The sequence below is a fragment of the Lichenostomus cassidix genome, chromosome 19 (genome assembly GCF_008360975.1).
Source record: "Lichenostomus cassidix isolate B80296 chromosome 19, HeHo_3.0, whole genome shotgun sequence".
In the NCBI taxonomy this organism is placed as follows: Eukaryota; Metazoa; Chordata; class Aves; order Passeriformes; family Meliphagidae; genus Lichenostomus; species Lichenostomus cassidix.
The window spans coordinates 8,908,121-8,929,842 of NC_139499.1; the positions used below are offsets into that span (position 1 = coordinate 8,908,121).

Below are 21,722 nucleotides of genomic sequence, written 5' to 3' on the forward strand. Positions count from 1 at the left end.
GGAGAACATAGGGTCAATATAAGCTTTCTACATGAAGGGAAATCTGAATTCTGATCTCCACGCTGGTCATGAACCTGTACTGTGCAGCTGAGTATCAAACCCTCGATCTCCTCTGCCTCAAGTAAGATTTTGGAATGGCAGCAAAATACAAGGCGTGAATTTTTAGACCACATCCTAGTAAAAAACTACTCCTCAGAGTAACTCTCCTCCAAGGAGGACTTCACCCAGCTGAGCTGCACAACTTGGGTGGATGGAGACACATGACTCAGAATTCACATTACATCCCTGATGGACTTTTGTTTGAACGGCGCAGATCTTTTCAACTGCTTTGCGTCACTTTTATCATTTTCATATAAATAAAAGCCTGAAGGCCATTTCTGAACAAAAAGGCTGAGTGGGAAAAGTGCTGAGTGCTCGATAGGGCTGAGGAAGGCAGTGGTGGAAACCCTTTTAGAGGCTGAGGAGAGGCTTTGATGTGGCAGTTCTGTTCCACAACACCTTTCTCCCCCTCCAAGAACGCATTAAAACCTTGGCTATTTCTAGGTCAAGCAATATGAAGGAGCACAAAGTGCCAGCTGTACAAACATATCCTCAGCATTGGTAAAAGAGGGTGTTCCCCCCCTGCCCATATCTGTTTTATTTTACAGAGTTTCACACAATTCCTGCCCCAACACTTGCTCGTCTCTTGGAGCTGCTCAAGCTGCTCAAGAATGTTCTGGAAAGCTGGAGGACAAATGCCAACTGTTTACCCCCCAGTGCCTCAAGATAATAAAAATATTTCTATAGTTATGTGTAAGATACAGGAAATGCACAGCAAAACAGCTGTCAGAAAAATAACAGGAAAAAAAATCAGTTTTGACATTTTGCCCGTTGAAATTTTTCCCAAAAATATACATTTTTCTAGGCACATACCTGGGCTAATAACTAGAGGGTGCAATTTATTACTTCAAGCACTTCAAAGGCCCTTCAAAAACACCTTTAAACCAGTGAGACTCAAGTCAGCTCCTTCACATTAAAGTTCACTGCTGCTCGAAAACACAGCAAACCACTGCAAGGTCTATGTACAAACCTTCTAGAATTAAGTGATTTATTACCCCTAGCAAATTATGATGTTGATAGAAGGAGAATTTCAAAACAGCAATCACCAAAGTAGGTATAGCTAAAATTTTATCAACACACTTAATAGAGATTAGTTTCCACATCAGTCTGTGTTGAACAATTTTTCCAATTTATGGGTAATAATTCTGTCACTCAAATGCATAATTATTATTACAGCTTTATTATTATTATTATTATTATTATTATTAGCTCTTGGCTGATGATGGTGAGAGCATTCTACCAAGGCTTTTCTCAAGCTCACTGGGTAAAATCTTTAGTTCAAATGCCAATAACCAAGTCACATCATAGAATCACAGAATTCCAGGCTGGGTTGGGTGGGGAAGAACATTAAAGATCATTCAGTTCCACCCCTGCCATGAGCAGGGAAATCTTCCACTATTCCATTGCTCCAAGCCCAGCCTGGCCTGGGACATCTCATATGGATAAATCAAAAATATTCTGAAATTCTAATTCTTGTGAACTAGTCCCACAGATTATCAACAAATACGAATTACATATCCTGGTTGTTCAAACAGCTGCAGAGAGATCAGCAACTTCTTTACAGGTAATGCCACAAATCCACCAACAACTTGAAAATGTGGCACTAAGAAATGCACAAACACACTCAGGCTTTTCTGTCTTCTTCTATTTGAGTGTTGCAGGGCAGGGATGGAGGGCAAACAGCAGATGCTTGGTCCAGCTGGCACTTGGTGACATCTGTGCTTCACCTCCTCCCTGCTCTGCTGGGTGCCACTGTGGCAAAAAGCTCTGCAAAAATGTGCAAAAGAGACAAGCACACCACACAGAACATTCCTGGGTTTTTAGGGAAAGAAATGAAAAATGGAGAGGAGCGATGGAATCACCATGAGGCTGAATTTTCTGAGCCTTGAAGGCTTTGACTTTGCTGCACTCTGCCATAAAAGGAGTATCTCACTCAAAGAGAGATGGGCTGCAGTGACAGGTTGGGTCTAGAAAGGGAAAAAAGAGGCTGAGAGGTGTGGAACTGAAATAGAACTTCTGCTGGGAAAGATGCCCTGAATGAAATATTTTTTATATGAGGATTTTCCTGTCAGTTGTAGCCTTTAATAAAATCATCTCAGGATGGAAGCTCTTTGGCCAACATCACTGCATTATATACCATTTTCACAAAGTTTTTTTAAAGCCCAGCCTAAAGCACAGACTTATTTTTATTAATTACTCTTAGTGCCTTTGAGATAAAAATATTAAAACTTACACTGAAATGCTATTCAAAAAAACTAATAGTTCAACATAATCTCTTACTAGGCCCAGCTTTAACAACCTGTATACCCAAATGATCTATACAACAAACTACTCCACAAAGTTTTTTTTTAAATTACTACTCTAGAAAGCATCAAATTTCCCAAGAAGCTGCCAATTTTAAAACATCCTATTTCCCTATGAGAATGAGGAGGACACTGGGAGTGACCCAAGTTTCTAAACAGCAGGGCTGGTTGCAATTCTTCTATTCTACCTCTCTGGTGCTTCACACAGGGAGGAGAAAAGCAACACAAAACCAGAGCAGAGAGTTAATTAATTGAATATTGGAAAAATTCCTGCCTGAACCTTTACACTGGAAAGTTGAAGCATGAGATTTGATTATGATCTTTGTAGCAATATTATGAACATGGTGAGACCACAAAGGCAATTCTGTTCTCCTCAAGGGCCCTGAAGAAGGTTTGCTCAGATTAACAGATTTCAATATTGGAAGGATCATCTTCTCTTTCCAGGCCATGCACAAAATGTCCCAGAAGCTCAAAGAAATGATTTTTTACCAAGCAACCTAATCTTGTCTTAAAAGACTTTGACCAACAATGAGTCCTCTATTTTTATGGTGAGTGGTTCCAACATTTTGATCATTTTATTTTTATGAAATGACTTCTTAGAGCCTGATAGAATTTGTACATATTCTGCTTTTTGGCTTCTGTGTCTCTGTCAAGAACACAAAAAGGCTCATTGCCTTCAGTTATCCTTTGTCAGTAATCACCCAGAGCAATCCAGGCACCAACTAATCAAGTGAAAAGGACTTTAAAGCCTGAAATTGTAAGGTTTCTTTTCCAGCCCTAGCACTGAACATGCAGTGCTGGAGAGGGCTGAGCAGGACTGCAATTCTCACCCTCCTTCTGAAGGATGCACACCAGAATGGAAACTTTCTTTTCAGGTGCATGGAGCTCCCAGAGCCACCCAAGTCACCCTGCTGTCCCACAGCATGTGGCACTCGTGTCACTGCAGTGTAGAACAGCCCAGGCTGCCTTTTCAGCTCTGGCTTTGCAGGGAAACCCGAGTGTGACACACTTCCCACTTCACTGAGATGTGCCACATGTCACACAGCAGAGCTGTCCCATCACATTGCCAGTCAGTTAATACAGCAAGAGCAGCAGCATCTCTGGAGATTTGTTAGCTACTTGACCGTGGCTAGCACTGAAGGGAAATACAGCTGGAGCTCCACTGGCAGAGCAAGAGCAGTTCTTCTGGCATATTCTGGACTGGATTTTGCTTGGGTGTAGCTAAACAGTCTTTTTAGACACAATTTATGAACCTGCACTGGCTGACTTTGATAATTCAATGGACATGCACATGTAACTAGAGTTATTTCTGTAAATCTTCATGAATGTGAGCAAAGATTAAGTTCTGACACAACAAAATTGCCTTTATCATATCTCTGTCAAAGATTAACATCTCTATGTTCAGCTGATGAAGCTCCAATCTGATGTGTTTCCCCCAGAAATTCAAAATTAAAGAGCTGTGTTGCCCTTCTCACTGTCAACCGAAGCAGAACTCACCACTGAATTCAATTCACATAATGTGTATTGCACTAACACCACCACAGAGATCATCCAAGATGGATCAACACCAAAAATGCAGCAAGTTTTGCATATCAAGAGACAGCCACATGTCACAGCTTGAGAGGAAAAGATCACATTTCTGGGAGCACAGCTCTGAGGGCAAATTGATGCTGAAATACCTCACCTCCAGGCAAACTTCACCAAGCACATGTAGAACCCAAACTGAGCATTTTGTGGAGCCATTTATAGCCTCAGCTAGACCCAGACTTTATAAAGTGCCAGATTTTATAAAGTGCCAATATTTATAACACTTCAAAGCAATACTAAAGCTTTTCTGCTTTATTCTGAGGCATTTCTACTGACAATATTTTCTGATAAATGGTCTAGCAGAAAGCAGCACAGTTAACACAGATGGCAGCTGATTATTTCAGCAAATATACAATGAATTGTACATATTTGAGGCTGTTCCTCTGCAAACCATGCACACTACAAACCCCACCTTGTGTGTGAGACAACACTCAAAAATCAGCACCGAAAAGCCTTTCCCTGCTACTGTTCAACCCCAAGCACCAAATACTTCATCCTGTTGGTTCTTGCAACCAATTCCTTTCGATTTCAGGCCCATTTCTTTCCCCCCTTTTCTCCTCTCTCCCTCATGATTCATGATGCTGAATCCTCTCCCCTCTCATGCCATCAGCACCAACAAAGGGCACGTTAAGCCAGCGGCTCCACGCCGCCATCCCAGAGCTCACAGAACCACTTTGGGGCTCCAGCATTAAACACCAAACTTTGCACCGACCTGCCTGAGCTCAAATTCTTTTGCCCTCGGTGTCATTAATGGCATAACAACCCGGTGGGGTTGAGCAACACTTCATCACCTCTGGATTAAGCAGCCTCTGCCTCCAATTTCGTGACGGAGATCATTAGAAGATGTCTGTCAGCTGCTGAGGGCTCTGCTAAACCTTAATTGTTTATATGCCAGTTTATGGCTCAAATGACGATTTTTGAGGAGCCTGAAAACAATCCCATCTCCATGAAATAATTAGGGGGTTTTAGAGTGAGTCTGACTGAAGCTGAGCAGAAATGAGCTTAGATCTTACGGTTAAAGCACTTGAAAAGTGCTCTGAACAGCAAAGCAAAGCTGCTCTGAGGTTCTGGTCACATCAGGGAGGCCAGAATTTTCCCAAATGCCCATTAATTATATGTTCTCAGGTATTCCTTGCTCTGTTTTATGACTTGAATCACAGACTGTGTTCTACAGATGTGCAGAGTTCTCACCGGAGCTGAACTCACCAAAAGCTGGGTTGAAATGATGAAATAATACCTGAAAATAATTACTTGTGGAGCCCCATGAGCAGCAAAAGGAAAATCCTGCTTTTTCTTAAAGCTGAAACCCTCCATGGATTGATTAACATCAAAAAAAACCTTAGTTGATGTTATATCCTTTCTCTCAGTGAAGACAACAATGCAACCACCACCTTTACTGGAGCACTTTTCATTAAACTGGGAGGAATTTTGTGGTTAAATGTGCTGATATTCCCAGGAGGAATCACAATTGCTAAGGAAAGGCACACAGGAACACAGCATTCTCCCCACGGAGTCACCTAACACAGCTGATGCTGAAATGGGAGATGCAGTTGTTCAAATTGTGCAGGAAAAGATTGATTTAACTGTTGCCTTATTTTGTTATTGCCTCACTGTAAAATATCATTATACAGCACAAATTTTCTTTTAATAATTTGAACCACCATTAATTTTAAAAGTAAGTTTGTGAGCAACCATCCAAAAATGTATAAGGGGTCTCCTCAGGTGATATTCTAATATATTACCTAGTAAGAATTAAGAGAAATTGCATTAAGCAAGAACTTTTTTTAAGCACATGCCTTACAGCTTTGTCACAAAGTAGGAGCCTTCTAAACCTCTACTTTGAATTACTGAAGAAATATTTACTGAATTAAGTATTGAAACTTGCAAATTTAATATTTAAAGCTACTAAAATACATTCATTCTGTTTAAAAAAAACAGAACAAAAGAAAAAGAATAATTCCATCAGTTTTTTTAAATTATGTTTCCATTGTCTTTTTCTGTACTTTGGAGATTTAAAAGGAGGAATGGTTGAGCTCAACAAACTCCCATAGCATTTTCTCTGTATATTAAACCTTTTTGAAGGAAAGGAAAGGAAAAGCACAAGAAGGACTCGAGAGAGTCTGTGGTAAGGGAGAAAATGGCATTTAGCAACAGCTGCAAAGTTCAAATACTGTCAAGTTGTAGGGAATGACTGGAGTGGCAGCAGTTGTGTAACAATTCAGACACAAGGGCTGGGAGTTATAGCAGTTTGCAAATCAGCTGCTCCAACTACAAGCAAGAAGTGACAGCACTTGTTTGGGAAAAACCAGATTAAATAGCATCCTCTCTGAACCCACTGGGATCTGATGGCTTGAAGTGTCCTCAGGAAAAGAGAACAACTTAAATCATCCTCACATTTCTGCTCTGCAATGTCCTCTAAATCCCTCCTACAGCACAGAACACAAGAATAACCCTAAAACATATAAGAAAAGAAAATACAATCCTCAACTGCTCTCCGGGTCTGTCACATTGATTTATAACAGTTATTTCTAAGACAGACAAAAACACACAGATGCAAACAATTACTCTATTTTTGTAGGCAACAAGTGAGGTGGGTGGTAACTAAGAAATTTTGAAAAATCCTGTCACAATATTCCGTTTTTTTTCTGAATTAACCCTCATCACACAACAAACGTTTGCCACATCAGAGACTTTCCAGGGCCTGAAGGGCCACTTTGATTCCAGACCGCTGCAGGCATTAGTGGGGACGTAATTAGGGTAAAAAGTTCAACCACAGTTCCATGTCTAGAGTGCTGCCAGAAATAAATTTCCTCTCATTCACTGGTTTCTACTGTACCCTCCCTGAGAAACATATTGAAAACACATTTATCTTTGTAGAGTTTGTTCCTCTTCTAATTAACTTTATAGCATTTACAGTATTTAATAATTTAAAGTGGAATTTCAAGTGGCCCTGGAAGCGGCAGCCCTGCCTGTAATGGTGCTGTGCATCATCTTTTCCCTGTGGTGCTTCTTTTGACAAGTTACTGGGGGCAGCTTTGTGCTCCAGCTGGTTTTATCTTCCTTCCCTCCATCCCTTCATCCCCTCCCTGCATCATCACACACGCAGGGCTTGGAACAACAGTGAAACAAAACTGTGCCTCAGCTCGGAAATCTGCTCTCCCAAACCTCCACTCCATCCCAAGGATCGCTTGGAAAAGGTTTATCTTTTTACAGCTTCATAAATCAAAGCTTTAGAAGGTCAGAACTAGCCATGGTTCTCACCAACTGGTCAGGGTTTGACCCCAAATACTCATTTTCTTCCAGTTTTGATCCAAGATTAACAGTTTATTATAGTTCAAAGGTTATTTCTTACTCTAGGTTCGCTGAGACAAACATTTGGTGTATCAGAGGAACTCCAGAGCTTTCCTGCCCTTGGTATTTACACATGGGAACACCACCTTATCCCATTAAAGCTCCATCTCCTGGCATTTGAATCCATGAGAAAATCCACAGAATTACCAGTCAACATCACTTCAACATTACAAAAAAGGACATTATTATAACCACAGAGTCAACTTAAAGGGAATAAAATGCTGGGATCTGAAGAGCTCTTTTTAAGATGGAGAACATTCCATCTTTAGCACAGAACAGCTCCATCCAGCATCAATAAAAGGAATTTAAACCACTTTATTCTGGGGTTGTATCTCTCAGGATGTTAAGAGCTACCACACAACCTGCTAAGGCTAAACTGAATTTTCCTAAAAGAATCAGGAAGGAAAATGTTTTTCATCTGCTGGAAGGGAAGGAAGTCTTTGCAAGGCAGCTGACACCACACAACTCTGCAGTTAATGAGGCTTTGCAGTTATTCAGAACCTTTGGGACTCAAATCCTCAAAGGTAACAGAAATTAGAGAGTTTTGCCCAATTTAAAAGGTCCTACTGTACTTTTTAGAACAGAACCAATTAAATCAAGTTTGCTCTCTGCAAATTCAAACATATGCAGGCTTGAGAGTCTTCACAAAATTAAAGTTTTGCACAGTGTCCAGTAAAAGCCCACAAATATTTCACAAACTTCATGAAATCCATTTCACTGTGTCCAACAGAACTGAACAATCACAACCATCTGGCCCAGGCCATTTTTATGTGTGATTTCAGCAAACAGGCTGCATCTCAGAGCTGGAGTGGCTACACCCCTTGCACAGCCCAGGGCAGAGCTGAGCCAGGTGAGCTCTCACCATCACCCCAGCCTTTGCAAGGGCATCCCAGGAGAAATATTCCAGGGAGAGTTCTCTGAGCAGTGTGAGAATTGAGAATGAGAATTCCATCCACCAGAGCTCATCTCCTTCTCCTGGGTCATCCTTTGCTGTTGGTGTCTGACAAACCATTTCACAGCCAGCTCACTTGAGCCATTGAAAGCCATGGACACTTCCAAGTGGACACTGGATTTTGGCACTAGCAGTGACTCTGAAGTATTAATTGAGAAAATATTAACGCTTTAATTGTGCTGTTACTCATGTGAAGCTGCTCCCCAAAGCTGAGCACTCCCATAAACACATTCCTGAGCTGAAGCTGGGTTAAGGTTAGCAGGATTTAATCTCCAGTAGCCATGTGAATAAAGCACATGCTTCCTGAAAATCTGCTGCCAATTGATTTGCCTTGTAAACAGATCAGCAGGGGAAAAAAAAAAATGCTGGCTAGCCAAAGTTACACATTTTGTTTGCTCCAACTACTCCTCCTTCTTTAATTTACCCTAATTTCTTCTCTGCTCCCATGATTAAAAAAGATTACCTCTTGCTTCTCATGCCCTTAAATTACCTCCATCCAATTCTTCAAGTCATCCAAAATTTTCCACCGCTTGATATCATTAAATTAATACATATTTCTAAAAATATAAGCTGGGAAGTTGCTGCAGGGCCACTGCCTGAGCTCCTGCACTCTCCCCAAAGGCTGCTGGCCTCAGACTCTGCCTATTTAATCTTCTATTACTGATTGTTTAATTAGTTACACTTGCATCATTAGCAGATTATCATACTTGCCTATGTAAGACTCTGGCATAATCTCCTAATCTTTTCTCAAAATAATTTGGCTATTGGGATACAAGACAAGGGAACGAAAATATCCAATTTTTTTTTGTAAGGATGGCTTAGAGATCCAGCACCTGGAGGATGATGGAGAAAGATTGAGGAATCCTCTGTGCAGCTGTTTGCAGACCAGGTGACTGAAATAACAGGGACCATTTTTTTAAAATATCTTTGATATTTGGATTATTCCAGTCCTCCCCTATCCTGCAGGGATCTACACCCTGAAGTGCCCCAGCCCAGGGATGCCAAAGCAGCAGCTCAGAGGTGGCAGCACAAACTGAGGGTGTGAGGAAGGATTTTAAGGTGGTTTTGCTGCCAGTGAGTGAATCCCAGAAGAATCCTGAAGCTCATGGATGCTGTAAACCCCCAGCTGTGCTGAGAAAAACCTTGAGCAAGACTGGTTTGCATTTCAGTACAGGAATTCTGTCCCCTAAGTGTGATAAACTGCGTGGCTAACGAGGAAAACAAAAAGGAAAATGTAAGGAAAAAAGTCTTTGGAGTAGAAACAAAGTTTGGTAACACATAATTGACGTCAAGGGGTAAACACTTGAGTCATGAGGCTTAAAGATTCTGAAATGTTCTGTACTCAGGAGAGGTGGTTTCCTACTAAGGTACTACAATTACTCAGCTCTGGTTCCCCTTCTCCCTGTTCTCTGCTCCTTCACGTGCTTTAATTTCCCTCCTGGAATGGTCATTTCTATTCTTTTCAGTTTTCTGGTGACCTGTATCACCTGCTGAAGGGCAAATTTGCAGTCTCCCCATTCACTCTCAACTACCTTTTTAATAATCCAAACCAAAATTATCCTGGTCAGTTCCCCTTTGAACTTCTCCACTCGTTAAAATGAAGAATTTGCTTAATTTAAAGATTTTGGTACATTTACATTTGAGCAGAACAAAAAGCACATCCAATCTATTTTGCACCTCTCTGGTGTATTTGAAAGTGTTTTTACAGATCCAAACTATGGCTCAATAACCCATGTGGGGAAAACAGGAACATCTCAATGTTTCACCACCTAGAAAATTCATTAATATGCACCAAACCATCAATTAATTTTGTGTATGTATAAAGATTTGTTTGTCTCATCACCAGGAACAAGCAGGCATGTTCTTTACAAACCTCCACCAACCCAAAATTTAGGCAGATAATTCCTTCTTTTTCGGTTTTCCTTTAATTTGCAAATCTTGTCATCTAAGACTGAAGTTGACTGAACCAACCTCTAAACCAGCAGAGAAATATCAGCCAAAAACCACAATCTGTTTCCCATTTCTGTGTCAGGACTGCATGGTTTTGGGGGGCTGTGAAAACAATTGTTTTGAGAAGATTATACAGCGAATCATGGAATGGTTTGGGTTGGATTGGGACCCTTGAAGACCATCCAGTCCAAGCCCCCTGTGAAACATTTCAGTCCTTTTACTAGCTGGAAAATTTGACTTTTAAAATACAAAAATGTGTTTACCAAAAGCCCGCCAGAAACTCAGATAGAAGGCAAAAGTTCCATCTTGTTGATAAGTATAAAATGATCACGTTACAAGTACAGAAAACAAAATCTGTTAGCAGCAAATTCATCTAAAAACTAATTAGTAATGGTGAAAACAAAAGTTATTTGGAAATGATAATATTATGGTGTTGAAAACATATGAGGGGCTTTTTTTGAGGAGAGCAGAAACTGCCCATAATCTTTGAATTACTTTCCATTAACTGAGGAATGCAATAACACAAGGAAAATAATTCATTTCTCAGCTATTTCAGCTTCTAAAACAAGGGTGTGAAGGAAGATTTTTGCTAAACCAACATATCCTTTATATATATATATATACACTGTGTGATTAAGAGAGAAACTCTTCTGAGAGCACTATTTGCATCCCCAATTTATAAATAGTTAAACTCACAGGGCAGGGAAGAAAAGGAGAAAAATCACCATAACCTGGTTTTTGCAAGTTGTAAACACATTAAAAAAAGAAAAAAAATCACTTTTCTGCCTTATGTGGTTTTTAATTTAAACATGTAAGGCAGGTAACATTAATATTGTAGTTTAGCACAGTAATAACAGGGAAAGTTAAAGATTTGACAGTTCTTCCTTCACACACACACAGATTAAATTCTTAATTGAAAAAGGTGTGGCCCAGAATTAGTCTTACAACTGTAAGAAGATTTAGTTCAACTGCTCAGCCATTAAATGGCTGTGTAGAGGATTACCACTGAAAAGCAAATATTTTCCTGTAGGTAGAGAGATAAATCCTGGGCATTGTCTGAATCAAACATAAAATATCTCCAGGGCCTCTTTTATAAGAGCAGTGATACAACAATTCTGGCCAGAGAGCACAAAACAAGACTGGAAAGTGATTTTTCTAACTCAGACAAGGGGGTTTAACATGTATTTTGCTAATAAGCAGTGTGTGGCTGCAACAATGAAATGCTTGGTATTTGTAATTCATCTGCCACTTGAAAAATGACTTTTTAAGACACAGAGATTGCTTTAGACACTTCACAATAATAATTCTGACCCGGATTAATATCAGAAAAGGTTAATCACAAAGTTGTGATTCCACTGAGAATAAAATAAACTTAAAATACCTCTTTATTTATTTTATATCAAGAGTCTCTTTTTCATTCCTTTCCAAAAGCTTAAATCATAGGAAAATGGATGTTGACACACTGAAAAAAAAGTTTAAAACCACATCCCAGTGTTATCCCATGAGCAAAAAAAGGAACAGAGCTTTAAAGATGTCATCCACTGGGCTTTTTAGATGGCATTGCAATTTATATATCACTTTATACACAGAAAACGTTCTTACCCAGAAGATCCAATGCTTTTGCACACACCAAGCAGAGGTCGCTTCTCAGCAAAATTATCAGATTTCTGAGCACCTGATAAGAGGGAAAAGAAAAAAAAGAAGAAAAAGATTCACTATGTGCTGTTTGTACAGTTTCCAAGTTCAGGTTGGGGCCCAATATATTGGGAGAATATGGAATATATAACAAACTGTGCAGGATGAGTGACAGAAATCCAAATTACAGGCAGAGCTGGGAGCACTGAAGGACTGCTCTTGGCAGAGATGAAAATGAGGAGCAACACGAGCAGCAAAACGTGGTTAGGTTTTGGGATTGATTTTCTGTTCATCCCACTGGGGTTGGGATTCTGTGCTGGTACCAAGTGATTCTTGCTCCCTTCTCCTGGCTTTTTATCCATTTCTCTGCACTCAGAGCCTCAGCAGCCCTGCCTGGGTTTCACACCTCAGTTTGCAGCTTGTCCTGCTGAGGTGCAAGGGGAACACACCAGTGTCCACCCCAGAGAAGCCTCTGCAGCCCCTGTGCCTAAGAAAACACCAGATCAAATTCCATCCTGCCCCAATTTGTTCCACCAGCAGGAGATGGAAACCTTTCAGAAAACAGCCAGTGAGACTCAAGAGTGCAAACACAACCCTTACAGCATTTTCAGGTGTTTTCACCAGGTGACACTCCAGTGAGACTCAGAGTGCAAACACAACCCTTACAGCATTTTCAGGTGTTTTCACCAGGTGACACTGGTTTGTGCCATGCTGGGCCAGCTCTGCCTGCCCTGGGATCCAGCCTGGATCCATTGCCAGCTCTGGGAACAGCCCTGGAAATGAAACTCAGCCCTGTCGTCCCCCCAGGCTCAGTCACACCTTCAGCCCAGCACAGGCAGACTGTTAAAGACGCCACACTTCTTAAAATGGGGTTTTAAGAGTTTGGAGAACTTTGCTTTACTGCTACGTAAACAGAAATAAAACTAAAATTGAGGTTGGGTTTTTTTCTTTTTAAATCACTTCTGCTTGTGAACAATGTTTAACTGAATTCCAGGGAATTTTTCTACCCAACTTAAATAACAAAGTAACAAGCAACACCATCACTACAAAGTTTCCTCCATTTTCTTTCAACCTTTGCCTTTTTAATTATCTATAGGTCTGCATATGCATGGTAAATAATGGATTTTTTTTCTCCATTATACACCAAACCCTTTGATCTCTAAAGAATATCTGTGATATAGTCTTAATTCTCAAATACAGTTGTACAGCACTAAATCATTTCTCCAGAAAGGCACAACAATTCACAATACACATTTTGACACAGCAGCCTCTGTTAATTATTAATAACTCAGGTACATGCATTTAATTTGTAACAAACACTGTTCAGTCCTCTCAGCTGTACAAGGGTAAACCTTCCCTCCTACACCTTTGGGTATTTATAAAGTCAAATGGGGCACATCAATAACTCCACCAGCAACAATAGCTTCATGAGTAACCCAAACCAGCCAAATGTATTTTCCTTTTATTCCTATTATTTCAGCCTCTTTGGTGAGTCAAACCTGTACTGTATGTCCTGACCTGTAAATTGATAAATGAAACATAAAGGCTTCTTAAGAGTCTGGCAACCAATTTGTTTCCTTCAATCCAGGTAACAGATGAATTCCATTTGTTCTGTTCCCAGCGCTGAGAGTGAAATGCTGACTACCAGTTCTGACACTGATTTAAGTGGAGCCAGGATTTTACCTGAAGTATTTAAGTACTTAATAAAAATATTAAGTTTTTTTTTCTTTTTTTTTTTCCCCACTATGATGTATTAGAGACATGAATTCAGATGCTTTTTTTGTGGTTTAGTTCTCAGTTTAGCAACAAGGAAGGGGAAAAAGAGGGAGAAAGGTGGAGGGAAATCCAGGGAATCAAATGCCCAAAAATCGAAAGGAATGCCAGTTTTAATACCCACAGCACAGATGTGCAAAATTCCTGCAGTAGGTGCTTAAACTTCTGATTTCTGCCTTTAATAACTGAGTCCCTCGATTTAAAAAAAAAAAAAAAAATTCATTTTTGACTGCAATACTTTCAGAATGTAAATATTAATACAGTAGGAAAGGATCATGACTGGGAGGCCTCTGAGGGCATTAAATCAGGTTAATAGCTGTCCCATTCATGGGATTGCACAGAGTGACATGCTCTAATGGAGGCAGGAACCCTCTCCCAGCTCTGGGGTGGCATTTAATCTCCCAAGTTCTGCTGGATTAATTTTCATTTGTAAAATTGTGTTTATTTGCATGTGACGTTGCACACACCTGCTGCACACACAGTGTTTAACAAAATTGAAATGAAAAGCAGCTCTCTAAATCCCCCCAAATACAAAAAGTATTGAAATCCTGTTGCAAAGTCTTTTTCTTAAACTCCTTTTATTCTAAATCCTTTTAATTCTGTCATATAACACTACAGCATTTATAAAATGCTGGAAATCCTGACAAATCACACAATTAAAGTAATGAAAACTGCCCTTCCTGCCAACAAGGCACCACCTTATCTACAGCTCCATTTAGCTAAATGATAGGTTTGGTTTTTGAAAAACCTGACTTCAGTTAGTGTGCTTAAAATTGGAAAAAAAAAAAAAAATCTATCTGTGGCTAAATGAAATTTCATCCAAATCAACATTTAGAACTTTAGGAAGTCAAAAGGTTATCCATATATAAGCTCAAAGCAGCTTAGACCTTCCTCCTGATGAAACTGTGAATAACTCCCAACAATGCCAATAATGGATATAACAACAACAAAACCAGCATATCTTTATGCAGAATAAAAATGGAATTCAGTGAATGTCACAGGAACTCCAAAGCTGCTCAGAACTTTGGGAATCACCCTGGTTTCCCATGAGGGAGAATGGCTCTGGATGAATTTCACACTCTGACCTATTTAGCACTGAGGCACCATGGAGTGGATTTTCCTGGTGTGTAATTCCACTGCTCAGTCCCAGCACAGCCATTTCATAATGCAGGGCAGCTCCTGATCCACTAAACCACTCTCATTTCAATCTTTTCCTTGCAAATCTTGGTGCATTGGTGGTGCTGCCCCACGTCAGTGCAGCAGCCCAGCAGGAGCTGGGTTGGAATATCCAGGAATATCCTGGAATTCCCAGGCTGGAATTCACCCTCAGCCTCACTGGTGAAAGTTTTAGCTCTAAAGTACTGATGGGATGTCATGGTGGAACACAGGTCAGTCCAAAGCTTCAGAGAAATTGCTGTTTTCCAGTGTCACACTCCAAAGTTCTCCCCTGGAATATCTCTAAAAGCCTCACTTGCTATGCTGGAGAACTGCAGTCTGTAATTTCCATAATCCACAGACATGACCATTCATTACCCCATAAACCCCACAGAACACCACAACTCCCACACACACCTGCAGAACCCTACAGCACCCCAAAGGGGCTGACAGACCCTGGGATTAGCTTGGCCTTTGGGATTTCCAACCACTGAACCACCCAAGTGGCTGAGCAGACACAAACCTCACATCTGCCTTCCTTTACAGAGCACCCTAAATAGAAATAGTGGAGCTCTTTAAGTGTACCTGCAGATAAACCTGAGTCAGCTTTTGAGGTTCCAATCTTCATTTTACCCACAAAGATGGGAGCAGTGGAGAACAGGGATAAATCTGCTGCAACATTTCAACTATCAATGGGTTTTAGGACATCTAAATTATTTTTATTTCCTCTTTTTATTTGCCTTTTTTTTCCTTTATAAGTCAATTTGACTGAACAGTCAAATACACTGAGAGATGTGGGGCTATTATATCATCTTTCTGCAAGCAGCATAATCTAGAAAATGGCAATAAATTAATTCAGCTCGCTGGAGGAATTTATTTTCATAATGCTGAGACATGGAAATAGGTTTTACAGACAAGCACTGATGTAAACTTCACCCCACCAGCCTGTCATCATGTCCCTCTAAGCAGGAAATGCCACACATAGGGCTGCTCCTCTGACTTTCTTGATTGATTTTTAAATTATGCAGCCCTACCTTAACAAATGGGACAACACAAGGAAAAGCAGGTATTTAACATGGGCTTGTAAAATGACCTGGGAGAAGTAATAAAAAATGGGAGACTGGAGCACTGACTTACTTCAGAAAGCATCAATATGCTGATTTTGCAGGTAAAAGAACAGCAAGATAACTGAAATAAATGTGTCATTTCCTCAGCACTGACAGAAAAATGCAGTGCCCAGCACACCTGGACACATGGAAACACCAAATCCAGCCCACAGCCAAATTTGGGAGTGGAGAAGAGCCAGAGAGACTGCCAGTCCAGACTGAGATGTTCTCATAGTCCCAATATTAGCTCTGCAAGCCCAAAATTTGGGCACAGTGCAAACCTTCAGCCTCCAAAAAGGCCATTTATACTGTAAATTGTACCAAATCATTAAAGCCCTGTCTATTGAAGGCACAGTAGGGATGACCTGAGCACAGAGAAGAGTTGGTATCTGTGAGGTTTACAGAAATCCCTCATCTCTCTAATACATTCATCCTGTAAATACATCATTTACAGAAACCCCTCAAGTTTTTTAGAACATCTCCAGACTGCAGAGCTGCCCTGCCATGGCCAGAGGGACACCAAAGTGCCACTGCAGAGCACCCAGGAGCTGCAGAAGGACATTTTCTGTATGAAACACCCCCTGTGAAACAAAGCTGCATTATGGCACCAAGCACACCAGGAGGCAGAGGATCTAACATCAAAGGGCTGCAGGTTTCTAACAAAATAGTTGACAAACTATTAAGTTCTGCTGCTGTGAAGTCACCAAGTTAAAGCCATGAGCTTTCCTTTCACACCTGGGAATGAGCTGCTTATCACCAGCTCAGATCTGTTTTTAGGAACGTGCCAAATCCATCCACCAAGAGACTCCTATTTTCAATAATTCCCTTTTTACAGCTTCACAGTAAAACAGTGTTTGAGCCTGCTGATGGTAATCAGCTTCTCCTTTACAGATTCCTTTTATTTTGTTCAGAATCATTAAAGCTCATGAGTTAGTTATCTAAGGCCTCTTATTACAGCTTTACTTTTATCTGATTCCAGATACTGGTCAATGATACATTCATGTACTTTTAATCAAAGATTTATTTAAACCAAGCCATGTAAAAAGAGACCAAAACATGTTTTTAAAAGGTTTAGTTTAATTTAATATGAGCTAATTTGAATAGTTTTCTAATGCAACAACTATCATTGTCAGATGCTAAATATATGGAATTTAGAGGCAGAAAGACAGTAACTGCTTGAAGCTCATGAGTGTGATTTACTTGATTGAAAAAATCAAAATCCTATTTTAATATCAGAAAAAAAACAGAACTTCCAGGTTCCTCAATTAATTTACCTGTTTTTCATTTCCATTTACACTTTTCTTTCTCCTTTTTCCCCCCTTTGAGAGAGGAAGGGGCACAGACATCCATTACTCAATGACACACATAATAGCAAAAAAAGCAGCTTGTTGGGAATTATGCAGTGTTCCAGTAAATGGAATAAAGCAACAACAGGCTTGGGAAGTATTTTACTTTAAGTTAGTTTAACTTAAATAATAATCATTAAAATTAAAAACTTAAAAAATAATCATTACAGAACCACATATACTTTATATATTCCTCTGCTCAGGAAATCACCAAAGCTTTATATAATATGTCCATTAAACCACTTGCTTCATTTACTTTCTCTGAAACACACAAAATTAGTATAATTTACTGTGTTTGTAACAATTTAAACAATTAGCTTTTAGGCTGCATTTTTTGAGTTCACTGTTTAATTCATAAAATATCACTAGAAATTCTAACCCAGCGTAATTCCCAAACACCTTGCTCATACTAGAAATACATTGTTTTTATCCACATGGCAATCAATTTAAATTAGACCCCAACAGCTCTTTCAGAAATCTACAACTGGATTGGGTTTGGATGGAATTGGGTAATTTTTTAGAGGAATTTCCTGATTTATGCACAGTTGTTGCAGTAAGTTCTTCTGGGGGTTAACTCAACTTCTGGAAGAATCCTGGTAAATTAAATCCTGGTAATGCTCAATTGAATACTTAATTAAGTATTAACTTATTAAAATGCTTAGAAAGTATTTTATCAAATTCAGAATTTGATAAAATACTATTTAAGCAGTGGCAGAGAGGAGTTGCACTCAAGGGATGATGAAAGTTCAGCCACCGAAATGGTCAAAGTGAGCAAAGTTAACATAAAAGAAGCAGAAATTGGACAAATCAGAAGCCAATGCCACCTCAAAAACCAAACTCTGTTGCCTTGCTAGTTTTCCTGGAGTGGAAAAGCAGCTTTTTAAAGAAGTCCTGCTGCCCTGTGTTGGGTTTCAGTGTGTACTCACTGATCTGGGGAGCTGGCAGGATCCGAGCAGCTCTCACAGGTCCATGGCGCACCGAGAACAACTCCTGAGCTTCTCCACTGATCTGCAAATGACAAAATAAATCCATACTTTCAAAAATACATGCATTTAGTAGCTAAGAAGACATTAAAAGATGGAAAGACATTGTAGGAAAGTACAGTGGTAAGACTCTGCCTAAGCAATGACTGCCATTTGTCGAAATGAGAATAAATCTTAGAAGTCTTGAATTAACTCTTCATGACATGTTTTGGAAGAAGCGAGTCTTAAAAGCTGACTAAAATTCACAAAGATTTATCCCACATTTCACATGGTTCTAAACAAAAATGCCAACTCACCAGAGATCACGAGTGGCAAACATGGGTGGAAAAAGATGGGAGAATTTGATATATTGGTTCATTTCACACCCACCAGGCGTGAAAACCAGGTTTAAAAACCAGGTTTAAAAATAGGTGATCAAACTATTTAAGCCTGTGGCTAATGGCAACTTTGAAAAGATTAAACCAGAAGGAGTTCAGATGAATTTCCAGACTTCCTGCAATGGTCACTCCATGTATTTTCATAACTGCCTGGTAATGGATCCGATATGGAACGTCAAACTCCAGGAAAATGGCAAACGTTATGAAGCTCATTTCCAAGTAACCAACAACTTAAAACAGATGTAATGAGCCTCAGAACACAGCCAAGGTTGGCATCAAGTTTTGCCAAACAAGCAGCTTACAATATCAGAAGAGAACATGATTTGGAATAAGGTTCTTAGGAATCAATAAACTATAAATTCAAGGGAACTTTTGGAAATGTCATTTTATGGTTGTTTCCATTTCTTTCTGCACTTCAGCTCACACGTCCAAAAAGTTAAAATACTCCTACTGTTTGACCAACAAACCCCAAGTGCAGAACTCCAGGCTCTCAGCTTACATCCAATCTTGCCTGGTTATTTATTATCACTGCTCTAGGTCATGGGGGAGAATGAAATCCACCCCATGAAGCACAATTCTAAATAAAATTGCTTTGAAAATACCATTTACTACAGAGCTAACCCACCATTCTCCGCACACAATATAGGGAACAAACTGCTTTTCCCTATTATGCCTGGAATTACTCACAAGCTACACAAATGTAGGAAAACAACCTTCTAACCCCTTTTAGCCCATCAGTTTGTCAATTAACACCATCAGAATTATTCCTGATGGACACAACAGTTTTTAAACTGCAATCATAAAGAGAATTAATGCTCAGTCCACCCTGCTCTGTTTTTATTGGGCAGATGTTCCAATCACAGCAGATTCTCCTCCTCCCTCTGAACACACAACCCTGCAGTACTCCAGCCTTTGCAAAACAAGTTTAATTCTCCCTCAGGAACAGCTCTGAAGAACTTCTTGACCAGATTCTATACAAGACACGGGAATAATGATCAGAAATCAGCTCAGGAAAGGTTTGCTGATGGCTTTTAACTGATCGTGAGCTTGGAGTGCAGTGTGGGGGGGAAAAAACCTCTGGATGAAAACATCTGTATCCAGAAAAAACAGCTTGGGAAAAAAAATGTAGAGCTCAGCTAAGCAGAAAATGAGGAAAATTAAAGAGGGACAGAGTAATAAAGAGATTAAAAAAATTAAGACAGCAGCAGGTTTTCTGTCCATCGGAACACAGCAGCTCTATGAAAAGGGAAAGGAGGAAATGGAAAAGAAGAAAAACAGAAAGGCTTGGAACTATTATTATTGGCAATTAGAGATCCTTTCCCCCAAAGTGTGGAAATGCTGTTTCACACGTGTGTGCACATCCCTGGCTACGAAGGAAAACAAGAGGGAAAGGAACCAGAACAACAAAGGTACGGAAGGAGTGATTCCCATAAAATATCCCAACCCAACTCAGACACCTCCTTCTGCTTTTGAACTCTGCCAGCACATCAGCCACAACTCCAATCTACTTCAAACAAAGTGCAGACCCCAAAGGAAGGTACACTCAGAAGGCCAAACTTTCTCAACTCAGGTTCTGCTCTTAAATATCCTGAACTCCAGCAGCATGTTTATTCAGCCTGGCATGCCAAGACCTGGTAGAGCTCAAACTTGAGAATTGCAAAGAAAAGCCTAAAATGTCCAAATATGAATGAGGTTTATTTGTACTGAAGCACTTAACATGGAAATCCCAGCTCAGCTCTTCTCATGCATATAATGTACTAATGTTTTAATAATTAATATTCATTATTTAAAAGATCATTTATTCTTTTATACTGGGGGAAAATTACAGAAAGAAAGGTTAAGTGGAGTACCAAGCCACAGGATCCAACAGTGACAAAGATGAGATTACAGGTATTTAGCTCCTGTTTTAAGACCACTGCAGTGTTAAAGACTGGAGGTTAACAGGTCCTTTGCTCAGTCCCTGAAGGATTCTAAATCATGGAATGCTTTAGGTTCAGCCTCTACTGCTCAAGTGCTGAGCACTTCCTGACTCCTGGGAGCTAAAAAGGAGCAAATTTTAAGATACAGCTCCACTGGAGACTTTGTACTGAAAATACAAAATGCCACCCAACCACCAGCATCTCGTTTGTAAACAAAATTCAAATTCTCTAACAGGCACAAAATAAAGTTCACAAAAAATCTGGATGTGGCACCACAACATGGATCACGATAAAACACTAATATTTAATCTAGCATTGTTCCATAAAGTAACAGCATTTTTAGGGGATTTAAGCTGTGTGTCCTTAGCTGTTCTGTAGAGACAGCAACTCATAGAAGGCATTGCATGTTGTTGTCTGCCATGAATTAGTAAGAGCTTGGCTGCTCCTTGGTTTGCTTGGCACTGAAAAATGCATTAGGGCTTTGAGTTCAAGATTTTCTTTGAATTACAATTAACTTCTTTTAAACACCACCAGCAGCAGAAGCTTCTGCTGTTTGCAATCTCACAAAATCCTGAATTAACTGTGGTTAATGCTGATGCCCTTCGTTTATCTATGGACAACACAGTTTATTTTTGAGGTTGCACAGATCCAATCTGCCCAAAAGCAGCATCTCCAGGGCACAGAGATTGTGTGGCCTGATCTTCCTGCCACTTCAGCCCTTATCTCAGCCCTCAGCCTGCCAATCTTCCCTGTGAATGGCACACTTATCCCTCTAGGAGCTCAAGTGGGACGAGGAATTGCACATCGAGGGGAGAACCTGGGTCAGATGTGGGCTGGCAACTCCCAGCAAAAGGCTCCACATCCCATTACCAGTCCCTGGAGCTCCACAGTCTCACATGCACAGACAAAATATAAATAGAGCTCATGAATTGAAAACAGAGCTCTAAATTCTTCAAAAAGCACCTGTGAGAAACGAGGCTGTGGCTGCCATTTTGGATTGGATCCAGCTAAGTAGCAAGTCCCCGTGGCAGCTCTCAGAGCTCTTAAAAGTTTTTCTTTCCCATTCCAAAAGCCAAGAATGTTTCCAAACAGGTTTCAAGAATTGGATATTAAGCTGTAAAAGCAGCTCCAGGTACTCGTTGGATGGAAGAGCTGAATCCAAGACGACAGCTCCAAGCTGGGCTGG

The 21,722-nt window shown here is 40.1% G+C and overlaps 1 protein-coding gene across 9 annotated transcripts in view; it reads right to left on the reverse strand.

Moving 5' to 3' along the window:
• BCAS3 (BCAS3 microtubule associated cell migration factor) overlaps positions 1–21,722 on the reverse strand; it is a 289,031-nt gene that overhangs the window by 256,771 nt on the left and 10,538 nt on the right. For all 9 annotated transcript variants that reach the window (XM_085078501.1, XM_085078499.1, XM_085078507.1 and 6 more), the window contains exons 6-7: positions 18,184–18,265; positions 11,845–11,917 (exon numbers count right to left, since the gene is read on the reverse strand). In XM_085078501.1, the coding sequence (XP_084934627.1) occupies positions 11,845–11,917; positions 18,184–18,265 (155 nt within the window). The remainder of the gene's footprint in view (positions 1–11,844; positions 11,918–18,183; positions 18,266–21,722) is intronic.